Below are 19,564 nucleotides of genomic sequence, written 5' to 3'. Positions count from 1 at the left end.
TGTATGTATACAGATCATACACGCTATATGTAGCTGACTGTTTGCCTGCTTTAAAGGTCCACTGAAATGCCCTTAAGACTAACATATTGATACTAACACCCAAAAAACTTTAATTTTGATTTCATGGGGACTTTAAAAAAGTAGTTATTACTGCACATTAACATGTTACTATAAACTGATTAAATCAGAGTGTTAGATATGGCAGCAATTATCTGCTATTATGTATTAGCTTTACTATTTAATGCCAAAAAATGGGCAGTTTGTGATTGTATCTTCATCTAGTTTCTGGTTGAGATAAGTGTGAGGAACCGGGAGGCCACAGTGACAATAGCAGCACACTCACTATCAAGCCTGATGGACTGACAGAGAAAATAGGCCCTTTAGTCACTTCAGCCGCCGATGAAAACATAATTTCTACCTTCAGTCCCACACTGAGCTCAGACATTATTGAGCGATGACAGAGGCAGATCAAGCTATGAGGAGACGAGTGGGAAATCGTAAAAGCTGCTCATGTTTCTGGCTCCATAAAAAAGATTTGTTCAGCGCATTGAGATTGTGATGGATTTTCCCATGTTGTCCAGGACAGCTCTTTTTGTTTAAGGCTTCTGATAATGGCTCATTGTTTTGGCCGTGGTAGAGGCCCGTGGTGCATCTCCCTGTGGAGATGCCAGGCTGCCCATTCACTCACCGGCAGCAGGCCGAAACGCATGGAGCGCAGCTCACCTGCATCAGGGGACTGAGGTAAGAGAGGGATCTCAACACGTTACACTATGATTGTGTTGTCATGTTGTTAAAATAAAAAATATTACTGTTATGCCAGTCATTGTTTGAATTTTGAGTGATTTTTTTGTTTGTTTTCATTTTTGTTCTCCTTCCTTTCCAGGTGTTGAAATGGAGTGGATATGTGTTCCCCTTCTGCTTTTCAGTGGGATTCATTTAGGTTTTACACAGTTCAATGGATTCAACTGTGATCCAAACTACCACAGCAGATTCCCTGGTAAGAAGAGCCAAATAAACAATAATACATTACAGTTCAAAAGTTGGTAAGATTTGTGTTTGTTTGATTTGTGACAGTAAAGACACTCAAAATGTTAAACAGATTTCTATTTCAAATAAAATGCTGTTCTTTTGCAAAAAGAAAAATTTAATTATTTGCAATTTTTTTATCATGTTTCCACAAAATTGTAAGCATTGATAATAATAATAATAATAATAATAAATGTTTCTTGAGCAGCAAATCAGCATATTAGAATGATTTCTGAAGGATCATGTGACACTGAAGATTGAAATAAGGGTTGCTGAAAATTCAGCTTTGCCATCACAGGAATAAATTGCACTTTAAAAATAGAATAAAAATAATGAAGTTATTTTAAATTGTAATAATATTTCATGATATTACCGACTATTTATTATTATTATTATTATTATTATTATTATTAACGTGACTGTATTTTTAATTTATTATTATTATTTATTTTATTATAAATAAAAATGCTACCAACCACAAAATTGTGAACAGTAGTGTAAATAAATCTATTTAGATAATTAATAATTTACAATTAGTCATTTTTTTCAGATTTATAAATGCTTGTTTTTCTATGTAAATGTAGCTCTAATTCCCTATATTAGAGAAAATTATTATATATAGTGCATGGGGTCCAAAAGTTTAAGTGTGAAAATCTAGAATTTACCATTTCATTTAAACTGCAAAGTAACTGAAAATTTTAGGTTTTGAAAAAACGTATAGCAAAGAAATATTATGATGTAAATGAGCAAGCAGTATTTTCAGCTCCAAAAGATCAGATGTTCTTGCTTGTGGAGTTCATGGAGCTCGAGTTCTGCTGTCGGTAAAGCAAAAGGAGGACAAACCAAGTACTAAAACATTTTGAAATTCATAGTAATATTTTTATTCATAGTAATACTTTGCACTTACATTATCACACTGATAATATCATATGTAATGAAAAGTGTGTAAAAATGCTAAATTGAAGCAGTTCCTCTATTTGACTCCACTGTATTTTATTGTAAGCCCATGTTTAGTAAAGAATGCTGTCTACATTGTGACACATATTATGAGGTTTTCATTTACTTGTATTGTTTTTTTTTCCTCAAGGTGAGAGAGATATCAGTGTATACTGTGGCGTTCAGACAATCACACTAAAGATTAACCTCTGTCCTGTGCTGTACTCTGGATACACTGATGCTGACTTGGCACTGAACGGTCGTCATGGAGATGTGCAATGCCGAGGCTTCATAAACAACAACACCTTCCCCACAGCTGTGCTCTTCAGTATCAGCCTCAGCACACTGGAGTCCTGTGGAAACACGCTGGAGGTGAGAGATACATTCACTTACACACAAGTGCTATGGTTTTCTTATTGTTTTTGGACATGTATTATGGGATTACCATGGTGTATGAATATGATAATCATACAGTACCATTGAACCGTATATCTGAACTAGCACCAGCTTCACTTTTTGCCCAAGCTGTTTGTGTTAAAGGAATAAAATTTGCTGAAAATTTACTTCCAGGCCATTCAGACTGTAGATGAGTTTGTTTTTTCATTGGAACAGATTTAGAGAAATGTAGCATTGCATCACTTGCTCACCAATGGATGCTCTGCAGTGAATGGGTGCCGTCAGGGGAGTCCAAACAGCTGATAAAAACATCACAATAATCCACAAGTAACCCACACATCTCCAATCCATCAATTAACATCTTGTGAAGCGAAAAGCTGCGTGTTTGTAAGAAACAAGTCCATCATTAAGACATTTTTAACTTTAAACCATTGCTTCTGGTTAAAATACCAATCCATAATTTATAATAATGCTTCTCCCAGTGAAACAGTCCATTCCCTGTTGTCCTCTCAAATCAAAATCTACAGACATATGTTTGAGGATTTGTGTGATGTTTTTATCAGCTGTTTGGACAAATCTGTTGCGATGAGCAAACAAACTCATCTACATTATGGATGGCCTGAGGGTGAGTAAATTTAAATTTTTGGGTGAACTGTTCCTTTAATAGTGTATTACGTAACATAACTGATATGTGATTTTAAAGAACAAATTTGATTATATGAGCTTAAAAAAAAAATTTTTTTTCTCTCTCTAATCAGGTTTCTACATCTCAAAGCTTTAATGCCTATGGGAACACCTCCATGGTACAGATGGGTAATATATCGGGCTACATTGACACCCCAGACCCTCCAACTGTTATCAGCTACCTGCCAGGTCTGGTGTATAAATTCAGCTGTAGTTATCCTCTGGAGTACCTGCTCAACAACAGCCAGCTGGCATCGTGAGTCTGTTTTCTGACGTAACAACCTACTTCTACAACTATTTTAGTCAAAGAACTGTGCTGCATTTATCAAAACAATCAATGCTTTGCTGATATGTTCAGCTGTGAATAAACAGCCATAATGTCTTGTTTTAATCCCAACCTCCTTTACCAGCTCGTCTGCTGCAATATCAGTGAAAGACAATAATGGCACTTTCCTGAGCACTCTCAGTTTGGTGCTTTACAATGTGAGTGATCTCTGTAGTTCATAAAATAAAATGCAATTAAAATACAAATTTATAAAAAAAAAAAAATGAAATAAGTTCATGAATTAACTTAGAATTACAAATTAAATTTGACTTATTGACTTATTTTAATTATAAATGATTTCTCCTTAGGATCTATTATCAATTTCATATTGTTTATGTGTACAGTTCTCAAACTTGTATTAAAATGTAAAAACGGCATGTTGCAATGAAGACTGGCACCATTTCAGTAGCTAATTTTCTTTGTCTCATATTTGACAGGACTCAACCTTCAGTCAGCTGATCTCTATACCAATGTCCGGCCTGTCCTTGAAGACTCGTGTGTTTGCTGCAGTCAAGGCTACAAATCTGGACAGGAGGTATATCGTACAGAGAAATGTATGCTTTTATATCTTATAAACTCATTATTGAAACACTTCATTCATTTTTCTGTAAAAGTATTTTACATCATAATGTTTTAGCTATCTTTTGTGAAGGCAGATTACTAGTATAAACTGTGACAAATTACTAGTATAAATAATATAAATTATGAGAAATATTCCTCTACTTGGGTAAATACTTAGATCTTGAGCCCCTATTAACTACTTTTTTTTTTTTTTTTACTTGCGATTAGAGATCTGATTCCCATTAATAGCAGAAATGACTGTGTTTTCCCCACAGGTGGAATGTTCTGATGGATCACTGTTACGCCACCCCCTCTGGGAACCCTAATGATGGGATACGCTATGACCTTTTCTTTGGGTAATTTAGTATTTTCTGAAATTATGTGCGCATTAACTCGGTGAGTCCTCATTACCTGCTCAACTATACAATGCACAAAGGCCTTTTAGAAGAAATCATTTGTGTGTGCGAGTGTGTGCGTGCACGGTTGCATTCGAGTTTGTGTGTGAGTGAAGATAATCAATTTATCTGTAGATTTCAGCAGATTTAAAGAGGCTTTACTTTTGTGGGGGTTTAAATAGGTGCTACAAGGATCCACAGACAACTGTATTTGAGAACGCAAAAAGTCAAATGGGCCGCTTTGCGTTTGAAGTTTTCCGTTTTGTGAAACATAAGAACCAGAAGATGTCCACCGTGTTTCTGCACTGTATCACAAAGCTGTGTCGAATAGATGACTGCGCAATACTAATTCCGGTAAAACGTCATGATGCTGAAATATTTTATGGTTATTAATATATTTTGCATGTACTAACTGAACGAGAGCGCTGACTGTAATATCTCTCATGGCAGATCTGTGGAAAACGCAGGAGGAGAGACACTGCGGATGAACATGTCGTATCAGGTTCATCCTCAGGGGATGCCGTCATAACCGCAGGGCCCATAATCACTAGGAGTGGTGAGAGCCATCCTCAGCTTTATAGTCCATTAAATGCACTGAAAAAAATGACTAATTTCCTTCAAAAGTTGTTGCACAGTTGTTGTTTTGTTTTGTTTTTAATAATGGTACAAAAGTAAATGATCCTTCAGTAATCATTCTAATATGCTGATTTGCTGCTGAAGAAACATTTCTTCTTATCAATGTTGAAAACAGTTGTGCTGCTTAATATTTTTGTGGAAACCATGATACAATAGAAAGTTCAAAAGAACAGCATTTATTTGAAACAGAAATCTTTATAAGATCAATTTAATGCATCCTTGGTGAATAAAATTATTAATTTCTTTAAAAAAATCTTACTAATATTTTTAAAAGTGTGTATACTGTATATATAAATACAGATGTTAAATAGTCGTATTTTAAACAACCATACGATCCATATTTTAATTTCTGTGAGACAACGTCACCCTGTAATATATAATATGTTTTTAATATATATTTTAAGAAACGAGTTGTAGTCGATCTCACAGACCTCAACATTTGGTACACATAGCATGATAATGATAACAATCAATGGATAGTTTTTTCTAAACATGACAACAAAATCAATAACAACATGGTGCAAAAGCAAACAGTAAAACAAGGCAAACTTATGAATTATTCATGCCCCAGAGTATGCTGGGAACAGCAGCATTGTAATGTTAAGGATATTTTATGTATTTGTTATACCTTTGAAAGTGACTTTTATTTTTAAGATATTTGATCTTTTGGACATTTGTACATACGTTTGAATTGAGTACAAATGTAGAATTTGCTTAATGTTTTCAATTTAATGCTTGAGATGTAATTGTTGTAGTTCAATCTAGAAAGTATTAAATCATGAAACCATTTACGATGTATTTACCACAAAAACTTCTAAAAACATATACATCTTGCTTGTTTTCTGCAGATGAATCTCCAACCAACAACTCACAACGTGGTAAGATTAAGTAGCCTGCTAAATGTTTTTCATTAGTAGACCCCCCAAATGCCCCAACCCCACCCCGCTGTGTCCTTTCTGTGAGACATCAGCTCTGTTTTCACAGTGAAACAATGGACACCAGTGTCAAGTTCTGCAAATTAGATCCATGACAACTGTGGTACCCATTTACAGAACTATCTTGTCTGATTTTGACCTCATCCCACCCAACCCCATTCACCACCACAATCCTCTGCTGACCCTCACTCACCCCTCTCTGTGCCCCTGCAGTGAGCGGATCCTCCCAGCATCTGAATGCTGTAACCAGTGCCTTGATATCGGGTGTGGTTGTGTTAGGTGTGACGTGCCTGGGCCTCTTCATCCTCTCCCTCAGGCTGCTCAGGAAGCCCAGCCCTTCTAGTCTGACAGGGGTCTGGAACCCCAGCTTCAGATGACCATGACGTCCAAATCCAGAGTGCACTGAAATACGTCACAATATTTGTTCACTGCTCTCGCATGTCACAACATTGGCATTGGGCGGCTTTGTCAAACAAGTTTTCCCATTTGAACTTATATGAATCTAATAGTCCCTTTAAAAATACCTCAGTTTGTTACTATCCGTTTCAGGGTCTGTGATCCTTTATGTCTTGAAGTGCAGAGCACAAAACAAATGTAGATTGTTCACATATAGATTGCAGATTATTTGCTTGATGAATTATTGTTGATCTTTTAAACTGTGTGTATGTATATGTGCAATGAGTAGAATAAGCGATGAATAAACAAAAGAAAAATGAAACCAAGGTCTTCCAAATTAAATATTAGTTGACAGCAACAGATTAGATTGGAATACCACAGAAAATACCGCCCAATTATCATTGATTTGTAATATATTTTTGTTTAGTTTTACAAATGTAGGGGCAAATCACAATTATTTTCAATGGTAATAAACAGCATGCCACAGACGCTGTTAACCTGGACAATTTGTTTTTAATTTGCATGATAGTTTTAAATATAAATAAAACATAAAATATTTTAAGATGTACATATGTAGTGTTATTAAATTGATGTGCCATTATAACTTTTTTTTTTTATTAAAATTGTAAATATGTGCAACCTGATGTTTTTCCCAAACAGATTTGTCAGCTGCACATAATGGACATTTTTAATATGTTTTATTATAAAAATTAATCCAAATCAATGTCTCAATTCACTACTTTTTGTTCATTTGTCTGCGTTTGTATCAGTTTTATAGATAATTTTCAACATATACCATACTTAAAATCACACTCTAACAATCTTTTTTATTCAGCCACAAGAAATGACATTGAAAATACAACACAGACACAAACCACCCATTTAAATCTCACACACCACTGTAGATCTCCACAATCTGCATCCTTTCTCTACATAATCCCAGATTACTGCAGGGCCTGCAGCGAGTCAAAAACTAGAAAAATCTGATGCAGTGCTTGTTTATCTCCCTCTCATTTCTTATGTTCGCTGAGGTCTTTGATCTTATGCATGTGTAAAGTCCACAGTGTTGTTTTGCTAAGATATTTAACTGAATACGTCATGGCTGGCATCATATTATGATGAGTTCTGTAATATTTCCATGGTTTTATGTTTTTGACAATAGAAGAAGGCCAACACCCAACACCCTGATTTGACCCTAATTAGAAAGTGTTGTCCTTCCCAGGTAGCTCAGCTGACAGGTTCATATTACAATTCCATTGGTATTTTCTGTGAATTTGTACCTCATTTTCACAGATTTCACCTCATTAGCTGTTGATATGCTGTAAGAAGCACAGGAAGAATTCAAAACTCTAGTATTTTTATGGAAACTATTCGAAAATCTTCAAAATTACTAAATTGTGGCTTACTCTCAAATGGATAGTTGACCCAAAAATGAACAATTTGCCATCATTTACTTACCCTCATGTCATTCCAAACTTGAATGACTTACTTTCTTCTTTGAAACAGTCTAACGTTTCAACTGTTTTTGAACATATAATGAAAGTCAGTGAAGTCCAGTGTTGTTTTGGATGCCATTGCCTTTCAAAATATGGACAAAAAACACTGAGACATTTTTCAAAATATCTTCTTTTGTGTCCTACAATGAATCCCTTCAGCATATCCATTTGACAATCATTATCATGTGAGATTTTATGCAGTGACCATCAAGATTTTAAGGTAGCGAACCTCCTAAAAGGCATCCAAGGTCAGAGGTCAGACTGACAGACTTGTACTTTTAGGTCCATAGAGAAGACGGGACCTCCCACATATTGTGTACTTCTTCAATAGAGTTTATACTTAGTTTATTAAATTACATGTTAATATGTTTCAGGATGTATAAAATGACAAAGACAGTGGTCATTGTTTATGGTCTAACTTTAAAGGTGATGTGTAAGGTTTCAAGGTTTGCCTCAAGGTAATGGTACCTTATCCACAAAAGTGAATTGTTCTTGAGAACTCAAGCAACCATACCAAATGGCAAATGACCTTGTTTTGGTCCAATCCTGCAGTAGTACTCTAACTAACTTCTCCTATACACATACATATATAAATAAGAGACTGAAGCCTGTCAGAGTTAATCCAACAGTGACTTTGAGGAGATAAAGGATCTTTAACAGCAAGGATACCTTCAGAAGCTCTTCGAGATTTTCTATAGGGTGCTGCGAGTCGTTTAATGGTCATTTTTGGACATTGATGAAGAGCAGATAACTGACATGGTTCTACTCAGTCTCTTGATTTTGGGTGTGCTGGTTAATGGCCACCTGGCTCTTACTCCTAATGACTGTGGGACTTCCTACAGGCGTCCAGGTAGGCCTATTGTCACGCATGATTTTGTCGACAATAATTATTGTAACTGCTTTTAAAACCAAAACAATTAATCCGTTTTATAGGAAAGACATCAGGGATCTTGTTTTTGTCTTACAGCGTACACCGACATCGCAGTGTATTGCGGGACCGAGTCTATCAATTTGGCCATCCAGGTCTGCCCGGTCATTTACACTGGATATAACGCGAGTTTGTTGATTCTCAATCAAGTCGCAAATGATCCGTCGTGTCGGGGAACACTGGATGAGACCGCGAATCCTCCGGTCGTGCGCTTCAACTTCCTGCTGAGACAATTAGACTCCTGCGGCAGCATCTTCCGCGTGAGTACTAGCCTACTGCATCTTCTAAACTATATTTACACTGATGAAGTATTCTCTAGGCTACTTAAAAACACCTTAAGCAAACTGATCTCGCTTTCTGGCGAGTTGAAATGTGCCCAAAGCCAGCAAACTAGCGAGGTTACCAACAAGGGTCAGTGTTACTCATACATGCACACTGACATCAACGTGTCAATATAGATAAAGAGAATTAGTTCTCTCCATTTTCTCTGTATTTTGATATCTCTCTCTGCAAGTCTGATTCATTTCATTGTCTTCATTTGTAGACCACCAGCGCTCCAGGGACCGGGATCTTCTCGGACTTCTCTAACATCCAGACGGTTAACATCAGTGGGGTGGTCAGATCTTTCGACCCCACAATAGGAACAGTGACCTACAACGCCGAGCTGAGTTATTTTTACTCCTGTGCATATCCACTCGAGTACCTGATCAACAATACACAAGTTGATGTGTAAGCTCCTTTAACTCTCTTAATAAAGTAATTCTGCTGAAATAATAACAATAAAAAGATCTTAAACCAGCCTAAGCTGGTCTTAGCTAGTCTCCCTGTTTAGTCAGAGTTTTAGTGAACTTTGGGACTGGCCCATGTCCTGGCTTACTGTTTTCAATCAACGAGGATGCATTAAATTGGTCAAAAGTGAGTGTAAAGACATTTAAACTGTTATAAAAGATTTCTATTTCAAATAAATGCCTTTCTTTTAAACTTTGTAGTCATCAAAGAATCCTTAATGAAAAAATGTATCACGATTTCCATAAAAATATTAAACTGTTTAAACTGTTTTCATTGGTAATAATAAACGTTTCTTGAGCACCAAATCAGTGTATTAGAATGATTTCTGAAGGATCACGTGGCACTGAAGACTGGAGTAATGATGCTGAAAATTCAGCTTTGCCAACAAAGGAATAAATTACATTTTAAAATATATTAAATTAGAAAATGATCATTTTAAATTGCAATAATGTTTCAAAATGTCACTGTTTTACTGTATTTTTGATCGGATAGATGCAGCTTTGGTGAGCATAAGAGACTTTTAAAAAAATTAACAAAACAGTAGTTTGAACAGTAGTGTACAGTATTAAACATGCAGCTTGTTGACATTCTTAACTGAGTAGTGAATAATTATTTTCATGGGCTCTAGCTATACATCACTTGTAATCTCTAAACTTTACCTCCCTCTTCAGGTCATCCTCCTCCATTGCAGTGATTGACAACAATGGTAGCTTCATCAGCACTTTAAGCATGCAGCTCTTCAAAGTAAATACACAATGGGGGAAAACGTTTCCAAAATCTATAGCTTTTTCTATGCTATGTCATAGTGTGTCCATAACTTCATACTTTAATTGTGTCTCTAGGATGTAAACTACACAACTCCACTCGTTATCCCTGCTCTTGGTGTTGAGCTCAGAACCAGAATCTACGTGCAAGTCATTGCAGCAAACTTGACTTCACAGTGAGGAACATTTGCTGATGTTTCTTCTAAGATATGCCTCCATTAGTTAATGTAGAAATTGACTGATTCTGTCCTCCTCCTCCACAGGTATCATGTTCTGCTGGATCGTTGCTATGCCTCTATCTCAGCCTTACCCTCCAATTCAACCTTTTTCAACCTATTTGTCCCGTAAGTCTCAAAAAAGGGACGTTTTGAAATGTCAGGGAAATGTTATGTTAAAAATAACATTTATAGTATAATATAATAGATTTTATATTTTACTTATTTCTTATATATTATACTTATATATTTATATTAAATTCATATTTATAGTTATATTATATATATAATGCATTTAATAGAATACAAATATTAAGAATATATCAGAATAAGAAATGTTTTTGAGTCTCTACAAGATTATTTTTAAAAACGTATTTTATATATCCTATATTTATAATAAATATTAACAAAAAATAATTATTTTAAAGAATATTTCATCAATTTAAATTGTTGTCTTGGTCTCTATAAAATTATTTTAAATACTCATGAGCAAAGCTATGGAAATTAATTGGTTGTCTAATTTATTTTATATTTTATATATTCTGTATTCATGCAAAATGATATAAATACAAATAAAATTGAATTAAAATAAAACAAATAATTAATTTAAATAATATTTCATCAATTAGAAATGGTTGGTTTAGAGTCAGAAACAAAGCCACAAAGCCATGTAAATTCATTGGTCAACTAGTTCTGTACCATACTTGAAATGTTCTCTTTTTCTGAAAGGTGCTCGCAGGATCAGATGACCACCATGTTGGAGAATGGAAACAGTCAGAAGGCTCGCTTTAGCTTCCCAGCCTTCCGCTTTATCGAGCAGCAGAACCAGACCATTTCCACCTACTACCTCCACTGCATCACCAGACTTTGTGAAACCAGCACCTGCACCCAGTTCAAGGTACCACATGTTCTTCAAACTAGCCTATAAGACTACAAATATTGGGGTATTAACTGAATGATCAGATAAATGTGTCCTGCTTTATTGTTTAACCCGCATCCATTTTCATTGATCAGCAATGCAACAGGAGGAGGAGACGGGACATACAGACAACGACAATTAAAGATGGCGTCTCAGACACCACCCTCATCACCTCAGGACCTATTAGGACTCAAGCAGACTCCTGTATGGCTCTCCTCTACCTCACTATCCTTGTCATAATATATGATAGTCATGGATAAAAGCATTTTATATAGTCCAAGTTATTTCAAGACACATAAATGTAGCTACATATTTTATAGTATAATATAATAGATTTTATATTTTACTTATTTCTTATATATTATACTTATATATTTATATTAAATTCATATTTATAGTTATATTATATATATAATGCATTTAATAGAATACAAATATTAAGAATATATCAGAATAAGAAATGTTTTTGAGTCTCTACAAGATTATTTTTAAAAACGTATTTTATATATCCTATATTTATAATAAATATTAACAAAAAATAATTATTTTAAAGAATATTTCATCAATTTAAATTGTTGTCTTGGTCTCTATAAAATTATTTTAAATACTCATGAGCAAAGCTATGGAAATTAATTGGTTGTCTAATTTATTTTATATTTTATATATTCTGTATTCATGCAAAATGATATAAATACAAATAAAATTGAATTAAAATAAAACAAATAATTAATTTAAATAATATTTCATCAATTAGAAATGGTTGGTTTAGAGTCAGAAACAAAGCCACAAAGCCATGTAAATTCATTGGTCAACTAGTTCTGTACCATACTTGAAATGTTCTCTTTTTCTGAAAGGTGCTCGCAGGATCAGATGACCACCATGTTGGAGAATGGAAACAGTCAGAAGGCTCGCTTTAGCTTCCCAGCCTTCCGCTTTATCGAGCAGCAGAACCAGACCATTTCCACCTACTACCTCCACTGCATCACCAGACTTTGTGAAACCAGCACCTGCACCCAGTTCAAGGTACCACATGTTCTTCAAACTAGCCTATAAGACTACAAATATTGGGGTATTAACTGAATGATCAGATAAATGTGTCCTGCTTTATTGTTTAACCCGCATCCATTTTCATTGATCAGCAATGCAACAGGAGGAGGAGACGGGACATACAGACAACGACAATTAAAGATGGCGTCTCAGACACCACCCTCATCACCTCAGGACCTATTAGGACTCAAGCAGACTCCTGTATGGCTCTCCTCTACCTCACTATCCTTGTCATAATATATGATAGTCATGGATAAAAGCATTTTATATAGTCCAAGTTATTTCAAGACACATAAATGTAGCTACATAATAATAACTGCAAACTGTTATTTCTTTCAGCTCTTACCACTAAGGACGAAGGTAAGCCTCTCTCATCAATGTGATTAATTTACAGAAGGATGCCAGAAAACAGGTCATTTTGGTAATAACATGCTGTCTCTTGTATTCCTGTACAGCCCTGAGCAGTGCACAGAAGGACAGTGGTAATGGGGCATCTGTAGGACTGGGCATCGCTCTGGCCGTCCTCGTCATTGTGGGTACCGTTGCTGCCCTCATGGCCGTATCATTTTACCGCAAACTCAGGATGCTGCGTTAACTTTCCGTGATCCCAGAGCTCTTTTCGTGTAGGACCAATACAACAGCACTGGTGGAGGTGGGAACTGGGGATCCATATTATTAATATCTGACTTTTTAAATTAAAAAGCTTTGTCGGCATTGCAGATAACATGATTGTCATTTGAAATGCAAATATTGCAACCAAAAAAATATTTTAATATATAATAACTTATATACTTAAGACACAAAGTTTAAATGAGCTACATTTCATTTTAAAACAAACATGTACAGAGGTGCATTTGGTGTGAGAAAGAGGATTAAAAAGGCAGCAATGGTTTTAAAAGGATATTTGTGTGATTTATTGTAATGGATCTGTGCTCAAGTTGTGCTACATTAAAGCAAGATCCAAGGCTTTAGGATTGACAGCTTTAAAAGAACAGGTGACAGAAAAAATGTCATAAAGTTATTATAACAGCTGCATGAAGAGCCTTGCTTTGATTTAGCAAACTTGTTATTATCAAGGATGGAAAGTTTCATTTTGGAAAAGGAATTATAAACATGCTTATTTTATTTCAGATACTTCTGCATATGCAATATGTTACAAAATCAGACAGTTGTCTTGTGAAACATGTTTGTTTTTATTTGTTGAGTTTGTACTTTTATTGCATGCAATGTCATTAATAAAGGCTTGTAGGATTGTGAGAACAGTCTGATTTCCTTTCCTGTTAAAACGCAGCACCACTAGGGGGAGTCTCACCATTGTTTGAAAAAACACATTGGCTAGAAACCCTGGTTTAGTCTTGTTGCAAAAGTGGTGTTTCTTTATGGTTGTCTTAAAGTTACCTTTACAAAACTGTTTTAGGAGATTTTTTAATATAGTTTTATCGCTGTCCCACTCCAAAGAGTCCAAATTAAAATGGAGGCTCAAAGTGCATTATCTTTTTATGTACATACTTTATATAATTTCGTTTTTTAGTGGTTAAAAATTTTTCAGTAACTACAGAAGTTACAAGCTATTCAATATTTGTATTTGTATTCTCCTATTATCTTTATCTGGGATATATTATTTTGCAACTTGGAACAAGGATGACAGCTTTTTTATGCATTCAGCATGAGACTCAAAAAGAAAAAAGGGAAAGACACTGATAACGCGCCGACAGATAAGATGAGGCACACGATCAGTCATTTCAATCATTTGCGTTACAAACCAATGTCACAAACCAACAAATTTTTATGATTATAACAATGAATTAAAATAATATGGTAAGCAATACCAGTACAGCGAAAACAAGTGGTAGAGAGTGGCACCGGAAGCCTCGCACATTCACGTCACCGTGGTTAAGCATACTGCAGTTTGTACTCTCAGATGGCATTGAAACTTCCGGTTTAATTTCTCTGGAATCCGTTTTAAAATTAACTTTCAAAATATAATCAAATTAAAATGTAACTATTACTTTCATTGTTAGCCAACAAAGTGCTGCACAACAAAAAAAAATTGTGTGATTATTCCTATAGAAATTTTATTATTATTATTATTATTATTATTATTACTTTGAGACGTACATTCTATTGTACAATAGTAATATGTTTCTGTCAAAATTTATTCAGGTTAAACCGGACTTATTTTGATGGGTTGTCGTGAAGACTCTCAGAGCAGTTCTAAGTTAATGTGTTTATATCTTCATATAGTGAGACGACAGAAGCAGGAAACACCATGAGCGCCACGCGTGCTTCAGTATGTGTGTAGAACACTCCGTTGCTGACGTAACCTCGGTTCTCTGAGATAAGGGAACGAGCGTTGTGTGTAGGGAAACTCCTGTTTACACTGGTACTGAAGCCTGTACATTTACAGGGGTATTTTTTGATCTGTGTATGTAATAATACTGTTCCGTGAAATTATAAGGCCTGTCCTTAATATTTTCTGTCGACTCTGGCTGAGCTAGCTGTAATGTGCCGTTATTTCAGTTACTGTCAACTTCCTGTTAGCGGGATTCAAACTGGTCTCTCATTTTCAAAAAATTCTATATTAAGAAACTGTCTGTAAATTTGTCAGTTTGTAAAGTGGTTTCTTTTATATATCCTGAGACCCAGAGGGAAAAGTTTTTTTTTTTTTTCATTACATAGTTTGAAGCTTAAAGGAATGGTTGATTATAGGTGCGTCCCAAATTGCGTACTTATTCACTATTCTATGGCCATGTACACACTGCAGCTAAATTCGGTTCCCTTTCGAACATTCTCTCACGTTGTGTATGTATGGGGAAACTCCTGTTTACACTGGTACTGAAGCCTGATTTGTTCACGTTTGTGTAGCTGCACAAACCAATGGCGCTCTGGCCCGTCCGAATGGGCTGAGCCGACCTCTATATATGTCGGCTCGGAGCGCCATTTCATCAAAATCATTCGACTGAAGAGACAGTCATCGATTAGCATGCAGCTTATAGCACGGCAAGTGACACAACGCTTGTTCTCTTATCTCAGGGAACCGAGGTTACATCAGTAATCGGAGCATTCCCTTTTGAACGTTCTCTTACGTTGTGTATGGGGAACGCATCCAATCATGCCGTGCTATGAGCAGATACAGAACGACCTGCTCTGCGAGTCCAGTCTCAGAGCACTTAAGCTCCTAAAGAACATGAGCCAAAGTGAGTCCCAACTAGCACCGCTGAGGACTGCAGATATAGCTATTTCCACCCTAAGGGAGAAATAGGTAGATAAAACAGACAAATCAAAAGCGTCTATATTTAGGAACGTCTAAATATAGAATCTATCAAAGAGGACGGCGACGACCAGCCGGCGGCCGCACAATCATAAGTCAAACTGAGTCCCAAGCCCAGCTAAGGACTACAGATATAACTATTTCCACCTTAAGGGAGAAATAGGCAGATTAAATAGACAAAATCCATGCCTGCGGGGCAGGGACGTCTAAATGATAGAATCTGGCAAATGTGGAAAGCGACGACCAGCCGGCTGCCACACAAATCTCACTTGTAGAAATTCTGCTGGACCACGCCCAGGAGGAGGCCTGTTACGGTCCTTTCGAGGTCTAGGGAATTGGTCCGCAACATTTAAAACAAAATAAATTCGATGAATGGAGAGGAGAGCAGAAAAACAGCCAGGACGACAGCATATGGCAAAAGGCAGTAATTTATTCTACAAATGGCAGAAGGCAGCAACTTATTCACGTAGCTGTCCAGAAACGCACCAGCAGCGCGCGTGCATATTTACAGTGCCAAAAATAAAAAGTGGAATACAAACAAACCAACAAAAAGGGAGAGACGTGATAGAGTGGCGCCTAAATCAAAACAAAAAACCAAAACCAAACAATGCTACACTAAAACGCCCAAACCCACTAACCTATCCTAACCAAATAAAAATGTGAAACAAAAACACGAAAGCTTCGGCGTAGGCGACGCCCTAAATACCCTACACTAACTAAAACAGAAGAAAAAATACACAAGAGGCGCTCACCCACTGACTAGTGTATCTAACACGGTTTCACTACGTGCAAGAGATGTAACCTATAACTAAGCTTACCTACCCTCATCTCCCACCTAGAGAACGAGAAAACTCAATAAGCTCACCATCAATTCAGCACATAGTTGAAAGACATGAAAGTCACACTGAGCAACTTGAGAATGAGAAAATACACAGGAGTCAGGCACAACTCAAACAAATCAAAAACACACACGCTAATGCCCGGGAGCTCACACAGGCTCTCCGCTCAGAGCACAGCCAAAAAGTCTCGTTGCACACCCCAACAACGCTCACTGCGCTGCCCTCGCCTCCCAGGCCGAGCGCACCGGAAGCTTTTAAAGCCACGGGCCGTCAGCTGATTCGTCGCAGTATGGAACACCCTAATAATGATTGGCGGCGAGTCGTCCACTCAGCGGAAACCTAGGAGGTGGGGAAAAAGAAAACAGCAAGAAACAAGGAAAAAATAAAAGCAAAAACAACAACTCCCAGGGAACGTAACAAGGCCATTCCTCTGGTGGAGTGGGCCCTCACCCCGATAGGGCATTGCAAGCCTTCTGAGGCATAAGCCAAGGCTATAGCATCTACTATCCAGCAGGAAAATCTCTGCTTCATAACCGGCAGCCCTTTATTGCGGCCTCTGAAGCGAACAAATAGTTGCTCTGACTGTCTGAAAAGACCAGAGCGTTCAACATACAGTCTAAGAGCCCTGACCTGGCAGAGTGGATTGGGACCCTGCTCACCCTCTGCAACAGGGAGTGCTAGAAGGGTTATAACCTGGGCTCTAAACGAGAGCACCTTAGGAACATAACCTTGTCTTGGTTTGAGGGAGACCTTACAGTTGTTAGGCCCAAATTCTAGACAGGAAGCATTGATTGACAGTGCCTGCAAGTCACGCACTCGCTTGACCGACGTTAATGCCAAAAGGAGGGCGGTCTTAAGCGACATGGGCCGCAGATCGGCCGAATGGAGCAGCTCAAAGGGAGGGCCCTCAGGACTATGGATAAGTCCCAGGTTGGCACTGTCTGAGGATAAGGAGGATTCAATCTCCGGGTGCCCTTCAAGAACCAAATCGTTTCTGCCGATAGATTGGCCAGCTTCGAGGGAATGATTCGCTGCGACAGCTGCCACATAAACTTTAAGCGTGGAAGGGGCGCACCCATTGTCAAGCAACTCTTGCAAAAAAGTCAGCACTTGGGATACGTCACAAGAAACCAGGTCCAGGCTTCGTGCTGCACACCAGTCACAGAAGACTGATCACTTAAGAACGTAAAAGCGTCTCGTAGACGGTGCTCTAGTCTCTAAAATGGTGTCGCTCAGTCTCGCCGGGAGTTGTATAGACTCCCGTCGAGGCTCCAGACATGAAGGCTCCACAGCTCTGGCGGGGAGTGCCAAATCATGCCCTTCGCCTGTGAGAGAAGGTCTCTTCATATTGGTATCGGCCACAGGGTAGCTGCTGACAGCTGCACTAACTCGGGGGAACCAAGTTTGGTTCTTCCAGGGTGAGGCCACAAGGAGGACTGAGCAACCCGACTTCCCTAACCCATCGGATGACCTGAGGAAGCAGGGCAATCGGGGGGAAGGCGGACAGGCAAGAGCTGGGCCAATCGTGGGCCAGCGCATCTCGCTGCATGTAGAAATAAGTCGAGCAGTGAGGGTTGTCTTCTGAGGTGAAAAGGTCGACCTCTGCCCTCCCGAAGACAGGCCAGATTTCTTGAACCGTCTGAGGATGTAGTGTCCATTCTCCTGCGCCAAGGTTCGAGGTCGACCTCTGCCCTCCCGAAGACAGGCCAGATTTCTTGAACCGTCTGAGGATGTAGTGTCCATTCTCCTGGAGCTACATTGCCTCTGGACAGCATGTCTGCGCCAAGGTTCCAAGTTTGCTCTGTACCGATGGGTACAGCGATGGGTCACCCTGACATAAAACCGGCCCAGGCGCCAGGTGTCTATCACTGTCCCCAGAAAGACCGCTCACTGTCTGGGAGACAAATGACTCTTGTGCAGGTTGATTTTCAACCCAAGGTACTCCAGATGGCTGAGCAGATGGCTGAGCCGACGTGACATCGCTCGAACCCGCTGTCTGAGCCCCGCTGTTCCGCTGTTTCTTTCTCTCAGGCGAGAGAGGAAACAGGGAAGCAGAGCGGGGAGGACTGCCTTCATTAAAGAAGGTGATTCAGCCATCTGGAGTATCTGGATACTCCAAATGGCTGAGCAGTAGCAATCTGTCGGCGATAAGTTCCTGTTCTGATCGTCAAGGTAATTGAGGATGCGGATTCCCATGTGTCTCAGAGGGGAAAGAGCTGTGTTGATGCACTTCATAAAAGTGCGAGGGGCCAGTTACAGTCCAAATGGTAGGACTGTGTACTGATAGGCCACTCCCTCGAACACAAATCTCAAGAACGGTCTGTGGCGGGGGGTTATGTGGATGTGAAAGTATGTATCTTTCAGATCCACTGTCAGAAACCAGTCCTCGGGACAAAACTGTGTGAGGATCTGTTTAAAAGTTAACATCCGGAATTGCCGTCTCATAAGAGAGCGATTCATAAGTCTGAGATCTAGAATAGGTCTGAGCCCGCCATCCTTTTTCGGCCAGAGGAAGTAGCGGCTGAGAAACCCTGACTCGCTGTTCGCTAGAGGTACCGTTTCCACGGCACCTTTTGCAAGCAATGTTTGTACTTCGACTGAAGAACATGAGCTTCATTGTCCCGTACTGAAGTGTGAATAATACCTCTGAAGCGAGGTGGCCTGTGAGCGAACTGGAGCGAGTAACCTTGTTTTATCATATTTAGAACCCAACTTGAGACACCGGGAACCGGGTGGCAAGAGGTTCTAATTTTAAGAATGGAAGTTCACCGTAGGAGGGCAGGGAACTTGCATTCGCGAGAGTGAAGAGAAGAGAAATGTCCTGCAGGGCTTGGATGGGTGAAGAACACCGGTGATTCGAGACGGCGCGGGGAGGGAGGGTTACGCTGGCGCTGAGCCGACGTGACATCGCTCGAACCCGCTGTCTGAGCCCTGCTGTTCCGCTGTTTCTTTCTCTCAGGCGAGAGAGGAAACAGGGAAGCAGAGCGGGGAGGACTGCCTTCATTA

At 38.5% G+C, this 19,564-nt stretch overlaps 2 protein-coding genes across 2 annotated transcripts; both read left to right on the top strand.

Annotated features, from left to right (window-relative positions):
- The first annotated feature begins 664 nt into the window (after positions 1-664).
- LOC107729095 (zona pellucida-like domain-containing protein 1) lies at positions 665-6,271 on the top strand. The gene is made up of 11 exons (XM_016539453.1): positions 665-741; positions 927-997; positions 2,114-2,334; positions 3,117-3,298; positions 3,453-3,525; positions 3,805-3,902; positions 4,204-4,284; positions 4,506-4,677; positions 4,774-4,879; positions 5,808-5,837; positions 6,108-6,271. Exons 1-11 carry the CDS (start codon positions 665-667, stop codon positions 6,269-6,271), a joined length of 1,275 nt encoding a protein of 424 aa, XP_016394939.1.
- Positions 6,272-8,420: 2,149 nt separating this feature from the next.
- On the top strand, positions 8,421-13,705 carry LOC107729100 (zona pellucida-like domain-containing protein 1). Its single transcript, XM_016539461.1, has 10 exons — positions 8,421-8,636; positions 8,754-8,974; positions 9,259-9,443; positions 10,175-10,247; positions 10,346-10,443; positions 10,531-10,611; positions 11,212-11,380; positions 11,497-11,605; positions 12,788-12,808; positions 12,904-13,705. Exons 1-10 carry the CDS (start codon positions 8,543-8,545, stop codon positions 13,041-13,043), a joined length of 1,191 nt encoding a protein of 396 aa, XP_016394947.1. The 5' UTR covers positions 8,421-8,542; the 3' UTR covers positions 13,044-13,705.
- The last annotated feature ends 5,859 nt before the right edge of the window (positions 13,706-19,564 follow it).

This window comes from Sinocyclocheilus rhinocerous, unplaced genomic scaffold (assembly GCF_001515625.1).
Source record: "Sinocyclocheilus rhinocerous isolate Xijiao unplaced genomic scaffold, SAMN03320098_v1.1 scaffold1870, whole genome shotgun sequence".
Classification (NCBI taxonomy): Eukaryota; Metazoa; Chordata; class Actinopteri; order Cypriniformes; family Cyprinidae; genus Sinocyclocheilus; species Sinocyclocheilus rhinocerous.
The sequence above is the reverse complement of the archived record's forward strand: the minus strand, read 5'-3'. Positions and strand labels throughout refer to the sequence as shown.

Bases quoted from the DNA above. Each gene is read 5' to 3' on its own strand.
- LOC107729095 (XM_016539453.1), top strand. From the start codon at position 665: ATGCCAGGCTGCCCATTCACTCACCGGCAGCAGGCCGAAACGCATGGA. The intron at 998-2,113 runs GTAAGAAGAGCC...TTTTTCCTCAAG, and splicing joins CTACCACAGCAGATTCCCTG to GTGAGAGAGATATCAGTGTA. The intron at 2,335-3,116 runs GTGAGAGATACA...CTCTCTAATCAG, and splicing joins CCTGTGGAAACACGCTGGAG to GTTTCTACATCTCAAAGCTT.
- LOC107729100 (XM_016539461.1), top strand. From the start codon at position 8,543: ATGGTTCTACTCAGTCTCTTGATTTTGGGTGTGCTGGTTAATGGCCAC. The intron at 9,444-10,174 runs GTAAGCTCCTTT...CTCCCTCTTCAG, and splicing joins AACAATACACAAGTTGATGT to GTCATCCTCCTCCATTGCAG. The intron at 11,606-12,787 runs GTATGGCTCTCC...TATTTCTTTCAG, and splicing joins TAGGACTCAAGCAGACTCCT to CTCTTACCACTAAGGACGAA.